Here is a 17,672-nt window from a genome sequence, read left to right as displayed (position 1 = left end):
AAAACTAAACTGACATCAGCATGAATTTTCTCTTTATCAAAACAAAAAAGGATTATCAAATGCTATCAATTCTGAAAATACCCTATCCATACTTATTTTCTTCACAAACCTTCATCGCGAGAATTCTCTATGATCTTGGGCCCGCTTCTGCTGGAGAACTGTAACGGCATGTTGTTGGAACTAGGATCCGAGCCATCTCTACCATCTAGCAAGAAAAATAATATTCCAGATTCCAGATTTTTTAGAGTGGGTGGGGGAACGATTCCCCCTAACATTATGCCGACAACTGAAAAGCCGGACTTGGTACTATTCTTCAGAGATATACCAAAAGTAGTGATGGCCGAGCTCACAGTACCATTTGAGCCCAATATTCCAAGAGCTAGAGTGAGGAAACTAGAACGATATGCACAGCTGAATGAGGACATTAGGGCAGCCAATTGTAAAACACAGTTGATTTGTTTTGAAGTTGGAAGTCGAGGTGTTATTACTAAAGAAAACAAACAACAGATTAAGAAGATTTTCCGTCTTGTAAATAGTAGAGTATGTAAGGACACCATTCGCAAGATAAGTAAACTAGCTCTTGTGGGGTCATATGTCATCTTCAATGCTAGGGCCAAGCCGCAATGGACAGATATGACTTATTTTCATTGTTTGTAACTTCCCTTTGTTTTGTTTTGAATAAAGGTGATATTAAAAAAAAAAAAAATTTACTAATATACAATATTTATGAAGGGATAAAAACAATTTTTCAAAACGCTGCATATAATTACCCCGATCATAAACTAAACAAGTGGAGCGCCTCTGGCAGTCTCGCCTCCATTACACAATCCAATATACAGTAGCAGCAGTGCTGACTTTGAAAAAGACTATAGAATAATCATTCACAAAAACAACATTCATATGATGATAAAATACTGTTTATTGACCCTAAATGACATTTTAGCTTGATCGTGCGACCGAAGACTTGTGCAAGACGATCAGTGATACTTGATTAACCTTATATCCATATTTTATGAACTAGATCCATTAACATTCAAAGATATGATAGCAATTCAACAAATACCCCTAAGGCCCTAACAAGGCCAAATTTCATTGACCTTGGTCATGTGACCTGCAAAACCATCACATGATGCTCACTGATGCTCGATTGAAATGTCCAAGTTTCATGAACTAGATCCATATACATTGAAACAAACTTTTCAAATGTAACCTTTAAAACTTAACCTTGGTTACGATTTCATCTGACCCCAACCCCCCCCCCCCCCCCCCCCGATATAATCTAGGTCCATTGACCCTAAATGACCTTTGACCATGGTAATGTGACCTGTAATTCGCAAAGGATGTTCAGTGATACTTCATTATTTTTATGTCCAAGTTTCATGAACCAGATCCATAAACTATCAAAGTTATGATGGAAATCAACAAATACCCCAAACATGGCCAAAGTTCATTGACCCTCAATAACCTTTGACCTGGTTCACGAACCTGAAACTCAGGCAGGATGTTCAGTAATACTTGATTACCCTTATGTCCCAGTTTTATGACCTAGGTCCATATACTTTCTAAGTTATGATGACATTTCAAAAACTTCACCTTCAATTAAGATTTTGATGTTGATTCCTCCAACATGGTCTAAGACAGTTCATTGACCCTTAATGATCTTTGACCTTGGTCATGGGACCTCAAACTCTGGCAGGATGTTTAGTAATACTTGATAACCATTGATAACCAATTTTCATGAACTAGCCCCATATACTTAGTTTCTAAGTTATGATGACATTTCAAGAACTTAACCTTAGATTAAGATTTCAATGTTGACGACACCGCCGAAAAGCAGTGCCTACAGTCTCCCTCTGCTATATGTATGCAGTCGAGACATAAAATTATTGATGAAGATGTGAAAGTAGGTCAAGAGGATTTGCCAGTATCGCAATCTCAAAATTCTGTTCCGATTATCGAGTGCAAGCTGTGCTGAAATACATTAGTGTAATCTGCCTTCGCGGACAAATATTTTGTGGAGATTTAAACAAAAATCAAGCAAAAAAGGTGAGATATTTAAATCATATGCACAGCAAAATCTTATAGAATCTGTCAGTATTACATTTTTGACGATTTATGCTTGCAAAATGATGTTATCCTGATGCTTGTTGAGAAGATTAGATTTTTTTGGAAAGGGCGCAAAAGAAGACAAATTTGCCAATAATTTGTCTAGTTTCATGAATACAGATCTCACCCAAGAGAAAGTTTACGTTATAGGGCGATTCTAGCCTAGGTTGCTTTTTATAATGATGTCAGATTTTTAAGAAATTTGATCTCTTTTTTTTAACTTAGACAAATGACTGTCCGCAAAGTATGGACACACACAAAGTTTGGACAAACTGCCAGTGCCATAAAACATTCATGAAACATTAATTAGTAATGTCAATGATGGAAAAATGGCTGTGCCAGCACTGCCAGCATGGAGCGCAAGTGAAAATTTTTGACATATGAATCCAGGTACATGTATGGTAGATGAACAAATGGCAATGCTTACTTTGGCTTAGCCTTTAAAAATATGAATATTAAAAGTTGAAATGTTTAATTGTTATTTAATTGTATATTCGCATTACCCACACTTAAAGACTTACCTATAATTTTTTCATTACCCAAAAATTACCTGAAAATGATCCGGATTACCTGGAATTGGGATAATTTTGTAAGTGGAAACACTGACTGAGCGGCGTGAGCGCTAACGTTAGCTGCTCTCCTTTGCTCCTCACTACCGTACCACCCTCAGCTCATCTCATTCTCAAATTGTCAAAATATTATGATGGTGTGTCCAAACTTAGCAGACTTTTCAAAAATATTCATCAGGCTTCAATTTGTTCACAAAGTATTCACAATTTTTACAAAACCAATTCAAGAAATAATTACCACATTAACGGCAAGATCGTGAACTATGAAATCATTAACCAAAATGTAAAATAGGTCAAGGGGTTTCGCCGATATCCAATCTCAAAATTCTATTCCTATCGGCGAATGCGCACTGTGCTGGAAAACCGTTCTGAAAAAGTGTGACCTAACTTCGCGGACCAAAGTTTTTGTGGAGATTTTAAAGAAAACCTCAAGCTCAAAAAGTAACATATTTATATCAGATTGACGGCAAAATGCTATAGAATCGGTCAGTGCCACAATTACTTCACTTTTTTGAAGATTCTTGCTTGCAAAATGATGATATCGTGATGCTTGCTGAGAATATCAGATTTTTTTCGGAACGGGCACTAAGTAATCATGGTAATGTGATAAATTTGCCGTTCTTTTGTCAATTTTCATGAATACTGAACTCATCCTAAAGAAACTTACATCAGAGTGTAATTTTAGGTCGCTTTTCACGTTGATGATAGCAGATTTTAAGGATATTGGCTAGTTTTTGAGATAATGACCGTCCGCGAAGTTTGGACTCACTGCCAAGTGCCATATAATAATTAAAAATAGCCTGCTACCAGGGTGACCAGACGTCCCGTATTTCCCGGGATTGTCCCGTATATTTCTCCAAACCCTTCCCGGGATGCCTGTTTGTCCCATATTTCAGAATATTGAACAAAATGTAGTTAATACACTCAAAAGTGACGAATTTTTATTAAATAATTAACCAACAGATGACGAAGCAGAGACAACAATTAAACCGATAACTGTCAACTTTTGCAAGTTCTGCGGTGATTTTCTTGCTAACCCAATACATTCCAAAAGATGTGGCCTCGACTGGTCTCCTGCCTGTGTGTGGCAGGCTACAAGATAGGCATGTATAGGATAGGACCAAATTCTCAATGGTGCAAACAATCTCACTTGATAAACAATTTTTCCACCAAAATAATCACAAAATCGGCGGGAAATTCTACTAATTGTTATGGATTCTCAGATTAATTTTGGAGATGTAATCGGAGGAACAAGATATTGAGATTTCATAACTAGATCTAGTTGTTTCAGCTTTCGTTTTGAGTCTTGGTGTGTACAATGCCGCGATGTTTCATCTAATAAATTTTTAAAACACATTAAAAAAAACCCAAATAACATTGATTTTTGTTAGATGATTGGATTTTTTTTTGTTTGCTTGAAGTTTGAAATTTCGTCCTCTTTCTTTCTTTTCTACCCTATCCTTCCTGCTTGCCCTTTTTTGTTAGATCTTTATTTCCTATCTTTCTTTCCTGAGCATTTCTCTCTCTCTGTTCATTTTTCTTTCTTTCCTTCTTTCTCGTACTTTCCTTCTTTATCAAATTTACTTTTTTATTCCTTCATTCTTTCTTTCCTTAAAATTTCCTTGGCTTCCTTTTCCCTTCCTCTCCTGTTTCTTTTCGTTCTATCTCTCCTTTCATTATTTTCTCTTATTTCGTTCTCTCCTCCCTTCATTCTTTCCTCCCTCTCTTTCTTTTTTTCTTTATTTTATTTTTTCCTTCTATTCTAATTCTTTTCCCTTATTCTTTCTTCCCCCATCTGTTTTTCTTCTTTCTTCCCTTCCTGTTTTTCTTCTTTATTCCAAAGACTGAAGGAAACTTATTTCTCCATTCTTTCTTTCCTCCTCCCTTTATTTACCTTTTCCCTTTAATTCTCTCCTTTATTTTGTCTTTCACAGTTATTCATCTTTCTTTTCTTTCCTTTCTTTTTCTTTCTTTCTATATTCATTTCAAAGAATCTTTCATTCTTCTTTCATTTTAACTTTGTTTTTTTGCAGTTTTTCCTTCATTTTCTTTCCTTCTCAATTAATCTCTTTTCTTTCTCTCCTTCATTCTTTCGTTCATCCTCCCTTCCATTGCTTTATATTTTATTTCACAAGTCTAACGCTGTGTGTGGCCTTCTTTGTTGACATTAGTTTGTACAATGTGTGAGTGCGTATTGTGAAATCTGGTCACCCTGCCTGCCTGCTACTGACTTAAAATCTAATCTAATTATTCCGCATATAGCTTAAGTCTATAGACTATGTCAGTATACTCACACAAATCGGGATTTCTGCGTCCCAAATCCATTTTTCGTGGCCTTAAATCATAAATTTACCAGCTACGTCGTTGCAGAGACTCCACAACCGTACCGCAACGTCGCACACTGGATATATTGTGTTCGTGGATTTAGGATTTAGCTCATGTGCGATTCGAATAGCTTTATCACAGATTCGTGATTATTGTACTGGATATGCATGCATAAGAATTACATGCCTTGAATACGCAGAAATCCCCTTGGCAATGTGGACATACTAGCCTATGATCCAGGCACAGCTGTATGTAGGTAATCTTGGGAGGGGGGACAAACGCCGGGGCCGGGCCAAGTGATAGGGGCTACCTAGGACCCCCTAGGACCCAGGCTTGGGATACATGTTTTGTCACAAATTGACAGTAGACTACATATTGGAAGAAAAGGAAGAAGAAGGCCGACACTGGAAAGACAGGCATGTGATTCCCAGGAAAGAAGTCAATGCACCTGCTTGCCCCATTGCCTCCTTTAAAACTTAAAGTCCACCCCATTAAAAAAATTGCTTTGAATAAATAAAGAAAAATCAAACTAGCATAATGCTGAAAATACCATCAAAATTGGATAGATAGATAGATAGATAGCCAACTTCCCGGGGGGGGGGGGGCCACTTCCATTCAAGAGTGGATACCATTCGCAGTGGCGTAGCTAGGATTTTTTCCCGGGGGGTCCTTGCTTTTTCAGGGGGGGCACCGGCCTTGTGTGTGTATGTGCCCACAAGGGCGGATCCGACTTTCGCCAATAGGGGACGGGGCCCGAAATTATCTCCACCTATATCAGTCATTTGTCAGGTTTATTCTTATAAAACAAAATAAACATAAAATAATCTCATAAGCCTTATAAAAAGTGCGAGCGCGAAGCGCGAGTGATTTTTTTTTATTTTAATGTATTTTTTCCTGAAATTTAATTTTCTGGGGAATGTTGTGTGATCCTGAACAAGATTCGTATGTACCCCCAAGCGCGAACTGAAATTTTTATCAACTGTTCTAGCATTATCGAAAAGGGACCTGTTAAGGACTGCTTACAGTTACCCACGAAGGTGGTATATATTTCAAAATGCGAGCGCGAAGCGCGAGCAAATTTTTTGACATTCCGACCTAAAAAAAATGGTCATTTCTAAGCACTTTTTGTATTAATTAATGGGATAGGTATGTAACTAAACAATTGATGCGAGCGCGAAGCGCGAGAGGAAGAAAATTGAGATTTTAGACCTAAAAGCGGGACACTCTATTCATATTTTGTAAGTCATAAATAGGATATAGTCAATTGGGTATCATTAATAATGCGATCGTGAAGCGTGAGCAGACAATTATTGATATTCTGATGTGAAACTGGATAATTTAAGTACATTTTAAATAAAGAACATGCAGGCTATCGCGCATGTTTTATATTTAGACCTAGAATCTGGGCATTCTGAATACATTTGTTTAATGGAACATTATGGAATACACGTAGACAATATGAACTTGGCAAATCAAACAATATGACCACGCAGCGTGAGCTTAAAATGCTGATATGTAGACCATAAAACGGACATTTTACAGAGCACTTAAATTTGTAAATGAAAAAAAAAATAATGAAAGCTCGATGTCCGAGCTAAAATATGTTTTGCATATTGACTTCAAAACTTGCTCCACATCAGCCTTTTGAGCAAGATATGAATCCCATCGAACAGGCAATTATGGCGCGAAGCGCCATCAAAATTTTTATATAGTAACATGAAAAGATTTTTTTTATTGCAAGTCTTCCCCTCACATTATTTCATTCACTCGTCTTGCTCCTCTTATTTTCCTCTCAGTTCTTTTTTCTTCTGTCTTTCTTCTTATTTTCCTTTCTCTTTCTTCTTTCTCCCTTTTTTTTTTTTGATCTGCCATTTTTTCTAGGAGGGCACCTGGGGGCACACCAAATCTCAGGGGGGGGGGCACGTGCCCCCCAGCCCCCCCCCCCCCGTAGCTACGCCACTGACCATGCGCGACCATGGGGTCTCGAAAAGCACCCTAAACACGTAATTTCCATATTCTGAAAATGCACCCCTTAACAAGTATTGGCGTGTGAAACCCTACCCTTAACAAGTATTGGAAACAAAACGATACTCTTGGCAAATATTCCCTGAAATGAACCCCTAAACAAGTACAGGAATGTTTTATTGTTACGGGTCCTTCGGTCGTCTGCTTTACGTTATTGGTTTAGTACGACCCCACCTTCTACACCTCGCGCAAATCGGACTCTAAACACGAAGTGTTGGGGCAAAAAGGACATCCTTTATCAAACATTTTTATCATCCCCGCAAATTCGACCCTAAACACGTAATTTTCCTAGCGAAATAGATACCCTTTTTTCATTATTTTTGTGTTTTTGACACCCTTATCACGTTACGTACGTAACGTGCCCTATCGTGAAAAAGACATCCTTTTTACGTGTTTTTTTGGTCGCGCATGGTATCCACTCGTCAATGTAAGTGCCCCCCCCCCCCGGGGGGGGGGCCACTTACATTGACGAGTGGACAGGGGCGGATCCAGCTTTTTATAAAGGGGGGGGTTGGGGTGGTATGCGAGTGAGCGTAGCGACCGAGTCCAAACGAGCGAAGCGAGCGAGGGGGGAGGGAAAATTTTTGAAAATCTGTGTGTGAAAATGGCATTTCCTTGCATCTAAAACAATGATAATAATAATAACAAATGAAATAAATACATAGAAATAGAATAAAATAAAATTACAAGTTTAAAAAAAGATAAGATTTAAAAAAATGGTCCCCGGATTGTTTTTTTTTTGGGGGGGTTGCAACCCCCGACCCCCCCCCCCTCCAGATCCGCTTCTGGTGGATACCATGCGCGACCAAAAAAACACGTAACTGAAAGGATGTCTTTTTCACGATAGGGCACGTTACGTACGTAACGTGATGAGGGTATCAAAAACACCAAAATAATGAAAAAAAGGGTGTCTATTTCGCTAGGAAAGCTACGTGTTTAGGGTCTAATTTTCGGGGATGATAAAACAAAATTAAAATGTTTGATAAAGGATGTCATTTTTACCCCAATACTACGTGTTTAGAGTCCGATTTGCGCGAGTTGTGGAAGGTGGGACCGCCTAACGGAACCACAAATGTTGTGTAAAGGTAAAACCAACGACCAACGGACCCTTCCGTGACAATTTATCGCTGTAGGCCCCCTAATTGTTTAGGGGTTTATTTCAGGGAATACTTGCCAAGAGTATCGTTTCGTTTTCAATACTTGTTAAGGGTAGGGTTTGAGACGCCAATACTTGTTAAGGGGTGCATTTTCAGAATATGGAAAATACGTGTTTGCTTTTCGAGACCCCATGGTCGCGCACGGTATCCACTCGTCAATGGAAGTGCCCCCCCCCCGGATGGATAGATGGATGGATAGATAAAGAAGGAGGAGAAGAAGAACAAGAAGAAGAGGAGGAAGGGACCATTGCACATGAAAAAAATACTCTGGAAATCAAGGGCAACAGTCAGACAATAAATGCACATTTTTAACTTTATTTTATTTTATTTCACATTCAAGAAAGATGTAAATACTTGAATAAAAAAGAACTGAACGAAACGAAATTCTAAATTCATTCTTGTACAAACATATATGAAAAATCTTAATCACTGCATGTTTATGGCTGGGTATAACGGCTCTTTTTTATGCTAAATTGTCATTTGTGGTCAATTATGAGCTCCAGTGGGTGGTGTATTTTGAAGTTTTGTTCTCAATGGAATGGACAGGGGTAATATAAATTTACAAGAGCTTATACATAGCTAGCTTTTTTATATATTTTTTTGTTTCTTCTATCTTCCATTTCCCGTCTTGTTAAACTATAGAGGTGGCCGAGTGACCCACCTATAGAGCACCACTCCTGATTTACTAAATGTTGGGAGTGAAATATATTGTATATATATATATATATATATATATCTCATTATTATCGTTATTATTATTATCATCATTATGCCTCCCATGAATTTAGAAAAGTCACACTGTTTGACCAATTTTTTTTTTACAAAATTCAACGAAAGTGTTCACAAAAACCCTAATTTTTTTACTTCAGAAAATGCAAAGCGCCCCATTAACAGACGGTGGCTACTCTCTCTCTCTCTCTCTTTAGTTTCTTTTAAAAAAAAAATATTATATATGTCTTTCCCTCCCCCCCCATGGAAAATATCTGTGTACAGCCATGGCCCCCAACTGCTGGCGAGAAACATCCCCCCATTCCCTATATCTCTCTCTCTCTGACTCTGTCTGTCTTTCCCCATTCTCCACTTCCTCATCCGCCCCCCCCCCCCCCGCCTCTCTCTCTCCCTCTCTCCTTATCCCTAAGGTGCTTTATTCAGTCCAGTTAGATGACGATTTCCTTCTCCACTTGGATGGTGCTTAAGAACTGCGACAGCGACTCTTTATCGACATCCTTGCCGTGGAAGGAATCGTTGAGGAGCTCGTCCACAGATTTGCCTGAGGAACAAGGGTCGTATGCGAGGAGGTTTCCGAGGGATCCGATCCCGAAACCGAGGGTGAAAATAAACCACTGGATCCGAGCTCGACCCTTAATGCCCTTTTTCCTACAAGATGTGAATAAAATCATATACAGTAGTTAATATAAAAAGTTGATGTCATATTTACATTCTTTCTAGCTACATCTAATTTTGTATAACATAAAAGGTACATATAAATGAGTATTAGTAGCAGTATATTAGCAGAATTATTACTATACTACTAGGAGTGCTAGTTTTCATTTCAAAGGGAAAATTTTGCAGCCACTTAATTTTCGAGGATTTAAAATTTATTTCAATGTTGCGTGTTTTTATATAGAAACACTGAAATGAAAGCGAGCATCACAATGCCTTGTAATTTGATGAGATTTTATTTAGAATCAACAACTTTCTGAGTTCGGAATAGACTATAGAGAGATAAAAAGAAAATAACTCTATGTAATTATACAGGCCCAAATTTGAGTCTTATGTATGAAAAGGAAATGAACTTACCCCGCTAGATAATATGCATAAATGGCTTCGGAAACATGAATGGATACAGCCATGTACCATCTAATAATAAAAAAGAGATAAGTTGAAAAAGAAGAAAATGTCGAGAATATGAAGGGGAGTTGAATTCAGAGAGAAAATATAATATATATTACTGATTATCGCGAGTAAAAAGGATAGATATGTTGCATGTGGAAAAATAAGAACGCTTATGCAAGAATATTCATTTTTTGTTACCAAAAATTACACCAAAAGGGAGGAATAATGACAAATGCTTAATCTTTACTTATATCATTATTGGTCTAACACAATGAGATTAAACCAATCGTTTTTTAGAGTGGACTATTTATAAATGTTACTATTTAGTTATTCACCATCCAATCTATGAAATCCTCGATTTTGATTGGCTGTTGAGCATCGTTACCATGGTTAATAGCATCGAAATACAAAGATTTTATGATTATAATTGTAACGTTTATGCAACTGGGCATCAAACTTACATGGCTTTGATGACTCGAGGTCTCTGGTAAGCCAAATACCAAGCCAGATCACCAAGAATTCCTAACCAGTGATAGGGTATCTTATCGGGAACGTAGACACACATCTTTATACAAAAAAGACAGACAGATGTTACAACATAAAGAGGGAATCCAACTTAGATAAGAAAATTATTTTTGTGGCAGGAGAAAAGGAAGAAAAACGGAATGGTGAAAGTTAAAAAGAAAACCGAACCAGGGATAAAAAAAAAATGAAAAAAAAGTAGGTGCAGGGCATAATTATGGTGTAGATCACAACTTGGTTTTGAAATTGAATGGATTGTGACATGAAGCGTAATGACTTCTCCTCCTCGGAGCGAAAAAGAAAAACGTGAATATAAAGCAAAAGAATACTGTGATGTTTCGTATTAGAAAGATACATGTATGATTTTTCAATGAGTAAAACTTGAAATAGGGGTATTTTAAAGCATTTTTGTGTACAGGAGCGAATAAAGAAGATAAAGAAGATTTTATGTTGCCCTTATAGTCTTGAATGACATCACGTGCCTCGGGGCACTTTGAGGGGCGCAAAAACGAATATACTGTGTGAGTAAAAAAAAAAGAAGACACCTCATAAATCCCGAATTTTTTTTTTAAGGAAAAGGGATGTCATGATATATGGCCTGAAAGAGTATATATTCTCCCAAATGATTTGATTTATATATTTATGTGGTATGTGTTAACGCTTGGATGATCAGGGGCCCGTTGCAGAAAGAGTTGCGTTTAAACGCAAGTCAAAAAATCAATCGCAAGTCCCAAATGCGCGCTGTTGATTGGTTGAAAATCAAGTTGCGCATGATTGTTTAGAGTTGTGATTGATTGCAACTCTTTCTGCAAGGGGCCCCAGGGCTCCGTAACACAAAGGTTCAATGGATTGCAAATATGAAAGAACCGCACTGATTGGTTCCTGGTCAGTATTTTAAACCAAATGCCCGTGTGACATTGATATTGATTGGCCAGTTCATTTAGCGATTGATCGCTAATCTTTGTGTTACGGAGCCCAGGAGGTACTCTTTGCGGCGATGTAAATTTTGATTTGCGCCAAAGTAAGGAATGACTGCAATGAATGAATCCAAATGCCAATGATGTCAAAATCCTACAACGGTTGCATTAACATCCATTTCAAAGCACCCTTTCAATAATTTACATCACAATTGTAAAAAAAAAACACTTTTTGGTATCATTTCTCAAGTTAATTTCATTGAAAAGGGATTTGCAAATATGTTTACTAATGCACCTAGGATTATTACATTATTGGATTCACTCCCGGGATTCACTCATTGCAGTCATGCCTTATTTTAATTGGCGCAAGTAGAAATTACATCACTGCGAAAAATACCTGATTATCCAAGCGTGAAGACGTACCTCATATGCATAGCATCAAATTATTTTGGGGGAACATTCTATTTCTAGTCATATACAATAATTATGCGTTCATGACATATTTTTTTTCTTAAAATGGGGATTTGTGAGGTGTTTTTTTTTTTACTCACACCTTTGGTGTGATGTTTTTGCCTCAGAGAGTTGTGTTGTCCAGCCCCGGGTCCAGCCGCCTTTACTGTGTTGTGGTGTGCTGTATACTGTATTGTACGCGCAACACTGCTTTGCAACAATGAGTTGCATATGTTGTGATGCTATGGTGTTATGCTTACCGCAGTCAAAGTCATTCCGAAGGCGATGAGGATCATGACAAAAATGTTTGGATATTTGAAGTAATCTGGATCGGGTTTTCGCGCCATTTTGATTTCGGCGCCCACCTCTCTATATCGTCAAGTTGTACAAGTTCAAAAATTAGGCTAACAAGAAATTCATCAAAGTCATCACAAGATCGAGACTTCAGTGTTTACAAAGTCCTCTTTCTTGACAAACATATAGATCCATTCCTGCTTCTATTCCACGTTACAAGGTATATTAAGCCGAACTATTGCCACTGCGATTGTCAAGTCTTGATAATTTGAAGCAAACAATAATAAAAACAGAGCATAATATATAGGCCTACAATTTATTCAAGACAATTTCAAAGTTCATTTATAGCCTTTCTGAATTGTGAGCGTTGAAAAAGCAAAGGAAATATCAAACATCCCGTGGCATCTTGTGTTGGAGGGCGTTTATAATGCATATAAAAATCAAGAATGCTTTATTTGCTTTCCGACAATACAAGAGTGTAGCTGATGGTACAAAGTTCGCTCATTTGCCATTACCTTTTGAAAATATTGTATAACCCAATTATTCCCAACGCCCTCCCCCCCCCCGCCCATCCATGTACCACTCTCCTTTTATCTATGAATGTTAATCTGTATATATTTCTACACCCCCCCACCTCCTCTTCCTTCCTTTCTCTCTCTCGCTTTGCCCTTCTCCAGTCAGTCAAATCATCCATTCTTTATTGATCTATCCACTTATACAATCTATCCATCCATTTTCTATATCTATTTATATCTAGACTATCTATCTATCCATCCATCCATCCACCCATCCATTTATCTATTTTTCTATCAAAATGTCTTATCTATCATTCCATCCTCTATTTCCTCTCCCCCTCTCTCTCTTCATATCTCCCCCTCCCTTCCCCACTCTCCCTCTCCCCTCCTCTCTCTCTCTTTCACGCCACACACTCTCTCTCTCTCTCATTCTTTCGCCTCTTTTCTAATATAAAGTATCTGCAAACCACAGAAAATTCAAAGGCAAAGACAAAATTCACAAAATAACATGCTACAAATTCATTCCAGATGCATGTCTCTTCATAATTTTATTGAGACGTGGCAGCTCATAGTTTAGGTATGTATACAAACTTTTCTACAACCCACAATTTCAAACAAAAGCATTTCATGGAGAAAGAAAAAAAAAACAAATCTTCATTATTCTCTTTCCTGTGTGAGTTTTCAACCAAATCATAATCTCTTTCTCTTGCAAAAAGCCCTTTTGCATAAAAAAAGGGGAACACTCACAATAAATACTCATATTTTGCTACAATAAATAATCCCAAAATGCATTGATTCACTATCAGAGGAAAAATGAAAAAAAAAGAAGAGAAAAATAGAGCACAATAGTAGAAGCAGGAAGAAAATAAACATAAGGGATAGTCCAATTTATCTAAGTTGTTACAATCAAATTTAAGCAGCACGCCAAGGATATTTTGATATTAGACATCTTTGTATTATTTCTATTGTTGAAAGTTGATACGACTTTGTTTCTTGTGATGGAAAAAATTCATAACATGTTGAATTATTGGATACATCACAGACATATGAATTGATCTTGGTGGATTACGGATTAGTAATTTTCTCAAATTATGCCCAAGTTTAGATATATGTAACCAATTTCAGTTCAAATTGGACCATCCCTTTATTACAAAACTAAAGTGAGAACCAAGAATAAGAATCTAATTAGAAGGAAAATAATGAACCAATAAAATTCATCAAATGTACATTCATTACTAATGTATCAAATAGAAAATGAAATATTCTTGTATTTCTCAATGGGTGTTTATCTACCTCTTTGAGAAAAACACTCATCTCTCACTAATACAAATTCTTCAAAATAATATGGACCTGTTTACCTGAAACAAGCGCAACACAAATTTAATTTCAATAATATTAATAGTTCCTGCCTCATGGAATGACATATTACACTAAAAAAAAAGATTTACAAAAGAAAACTCATCAGCGCCAAAAACATAGGCCCAGGTCTGAATCAAGACCTGAATATTTTTTATCCTAGTATCTTGTCTAAGATGTTTGAATTCTAGAGGTACTTTTTACTCTAAAATTCAAAATTTTCTCAACATGCCTATGTTGTTTAATAGAAAAAGTATTTGTATTCCCTTCTAAACTCAACACAAAAAACTTCTAGTTTCATTGTTTGGAAAAAACAAACACACTTTTTACAAGTTATTTACAAAATACAAAAGTAGATTTAAGTAACATTGGAACATTCCATGATTTCGGTGAAGTTATTCTACTTTTTTTTCATATGAAATGCAACCATTTGAAAACAAGAGGTTAATCTACATTTTTATGGAACATTTTAAAAAATTGTTTTACATGATATGTGGTAGTTAAGTTTGGTCACTGTGGATTATACAAAAAAAGGTAACAGACTTAATGGTGTTTTTAACTCGGGGGGATAGCTGGTCACCTGACAGTCCAATGGGTTTAAAATTGTGCACCCCTCAAGAGAGAGGGGTGCACAATTTTGCATTCCAAATAATTTCAAATATTCAATGCAGAACAGTGCCTCTCGGCCAATCAGAATCCTGAAAAGTTGTCAGTTCAGACAACTTGTCGGACATAAATGTCGATGAAATGCTCCCCAGTCAGAAAATGTTTTGGTGAACACAGAAGCCATTTTCGTATTTCTTTTGCACTGGCACCAAGCAGCTATCCCCTTCGTCGTTAAACATAATAATAAAGACAGACTCTATCAGCTTACATAATTGATTGAAAAAAACCAAGGGAAGAGTATTAACAATGGGAGGTTCAAATTCATCTCCCAACGTATTTCAGCACCATTGTTTTGTAGTTACACAAACTTGGCCGACAATGGCCTAAGAAAACCAAAAAGACGACACCCTTAGGGCTATTTCCAGTGGGAGGGGAGGATACAACAGCCGTAAAACTCTAGCCTCTAATCAAGAAAACATCCAACAATCATTGACGTCATTCATTCATAGTTCTCTTCAGTGAAAACAATGAATATTTCTGCCACAACATTCAATCCCAGCAATGAACAGTTAACTCCAAACCCAGGTTTTGTTAGTAAAGTGTTGATTTTCTAACGAGGAAACTGGTTTGATATTTTCAATTTTCTTGAAAACATGATTCTTTCATTTCATATCTCAAAGCATACAACATTCTCTTGAAATACTTTTGTAATTATTAAGAAATCCAACAAAGGACTTTATCTGAACGTGCAATCAAAACAAATTTTGTCATTGACTTCGATAATTTGCATCCAGCCAATCAAATGCAAGGATTTCAGTAGCTTATAACAGCAGTTAATGAAAATCACTATTTGCTTCATGAAACGTTCCCCATGTATCATTCATATGGATAACACAAACAGAAGAGCCTTGAAAGCTACACTGAGGCGAATGAAATATCTTATCCCACAAAGCAGGATAAACATATGGTCCAGCTTTCCTTCTCAAACTACAAAAGAGTTAGTTGGAAACCATGAAAAAGGGGAATAATTATTTTGTAATTAACTGTTCAGCTGTAGTATACACAATCTCCTTATCTGTGGCAAAACAGAGTTCAAATTTGGCATCTTTTCCACAAGACTCCTACATATTTCATCCTCTTTCAGTATTTTCTACAAATAAAACTGAATTGGCTTGAAATCACGAATGTATCTTTGAGTTCTACATGATATCCTTTCTATAAAAATCTATTACTTTTTCTCGTAATTTGTACAGATATATTCCCAACCCGCTACTCCCGTCAGGAAAATAAAAAATGTGAAAATAATGTCTCTTCTCTATAAATTTCACATGATCACTACAAATATGCTTTCTTATATAGATTCAGAGGAATTCATTTATAGTGAAGATGTCGATGATAATGATGACAAATGTTGAGGGGATGGTAATGGTTGAGTGATGTGACGATGATGATTTTGGTGGTGATGATGATGATGAAAAAGGTTATGATGATGGATGATGATGACAAAGATAATGATGACAATGATTATGAGAGCAATGACGAAAATGAGTGATGTGACGATGATGGTTATGGTAATGATGATGATGATTTTGATGATGATGACGATGATGATGAAATACAATTGCTGGATGAGACAATTTCATTCCCACGACCCTCCCCAACTATACTCAGGAATGGGTATCGACTCACTACATAGAAAATACTGACAGTTCCTCGTCTTATCACAACAAGATTTCAAGTCATGATCATTGCCTCTCCGACTTTCAGTCGGTATACGCTCGTAACCCTCTTTTGGCTCTGTGATACAACAATCTACGCACTACAAAATCTTGAAGAAAAAAAAGACCTTAAAGCAGCAATGTCAACACAGAACAACATGTCATTTGTTTCAAATTCCCTGAGACAAGCAAGAAATAAAACTACAGATCACATGACCATCACATGACTGGGCACTACTACTACAAAATGATTGCATCATGTGATCAACCTTTAAATAAAAATGAAAGGTTATTTAACTCACTACATCATCATATCTCTACTATATCTGAATAAAACTCGCTACAGCATACAAGTGGTCATTTTGACTGCAGTAACATTAGTTTTTTCCCTCGGAAGAGGGTATATCCTTCTCACATAATTTTTTGAACATTTCACGAGAAGATATCACGATAACAGAAAATGGGCGACAGACACACAGGAAATCATGTACAATTACACTTCTTTTACTTCTCTGTACAGCAAAATTGTTTAATCTCGTCCTTATCCAAATTTGTACAAATTACAAAACACGATTAACAGAGATTTCTCCCACCACAATCACAAAATAAAATTACAAAAAATTGCACTAAAATTGGTTAACATCGATGCAGGCTTTCCTCTTCAGGAAATAAGATCCTACTCTTGTTGCAAGTTTTGTCACGTTATATAAATGAAAAGTAAGCTGCCCTTTTCATTGCAATTGTTCGATGACGAGCCATTCAATCATCAACAGCTTGCCAGCCCGATTATCTTTTTCTCTTTTATCTTTCTCCTCCACCATCTCCTTGAAAACACACAAATCAATAATCTGTTCTCTCGTTCGTTTCTTGACCTCATCGGTATAATTCATCCCAGCAAATAAATATTTGCTGGGTTGTGCCCATGCCCATCTCCACTTCAAATTCGATCTCTGTGTCTAATGCAAGAATCGTTAGCAGCAACACACTGATGCCTAATAAATCTGAAAACACAGACAAGTGACCTTTGACATGTGACCTTTGACCTGGATATAGGAACTTGTGTATGCCCTTAAAACAGACAAGATTATTCAACATCCATGCATGAATACTCAATCTTCAATGTTACTTTTTTTTGCCGAGTTCCAAACATTGAGTGGAATGTGTGTTACATTATTTTTGTTTTCAATATCTCTTCTTTTGTATTAAAAAAAAATTGAGACAACATTATCCAACTATTGTTGAATTTGGAAGCTGGACCAATTGTATTAATGTTTTG

At 36.8% G+C, this 17,672-nt stretch overlaps 2 protein-coding genes across 2 annotated transcripts in view; both read right to left on the bottom strand.

The window, feature by feature from the left end:
- LOC121429652 (ecto-NOX disulfide-thiol exchanger 2-like) overlaps positions 1-5,236 on the bottom strand; it is a 28,489-nt gene extending 23,253 nt beyond the window's left edge. The window contains exons 1-2 of the mRNA XM_041626795.1: positions 4,970-5,236; positions 110-205 (exon numbers count right to left, since the gene is read on the bottom strand). Of these exons, the coding sequence (XP_041482729.1) occupies positions 110-205; positions 4,970-5,000 (127 nt within the window). The 5' untranslated portion in view covers positions 5,001-5,236. The remainder of the gene's footprint in view (positions 1-109; positions 206-4,969) is intronic.
- A 4,052-nt stretch (positions 5,237-9,288) lies between these two features.
- LOC121430371 (transmembrane protein 254-like) lies at positions 9,289-12,740 on the bottom strand. Its single transcript, XM_041627659.1, has 4 exons — positions 12,168-12,740; positions 10,480-10,583; positions 9,983-10,042; positions 9,289-9,559 (listed from the first exon to the last, which is right to left on the bottom strand). Exons 1-4 carry the CDS (start codon positions 12,252-12,254, stop codon positions 9,340-9,342), a joined length of 471 nt encoding a protein of 156 aa, XP_041483593.1. The 5' UTR covers positions 12,255-12,740; the 3' UTR covers positions 9,289-9,339.
- Positions 12,741-17,672: the final 4,932 nt, after the last annotated feature.

Source organism: Lytechinus variegatus, chromosome 16 (assembly GCF_018143015.1).
Source record: "Lytechinus variegatus isolate NC3 chromosome 16, Lvar_3.0, whole genome shotgun sequence".
Taxonomy (NCBI): Eukaryota; Metazoa; Echinodermata; class Echinoidea; order Temnopleuroida; family Toxopneustidae; genus Lytechinus; species Lytechinus variegatus.
This window is presented reverse-complemented; position numbering and strand designations above follow the sequence as displayed.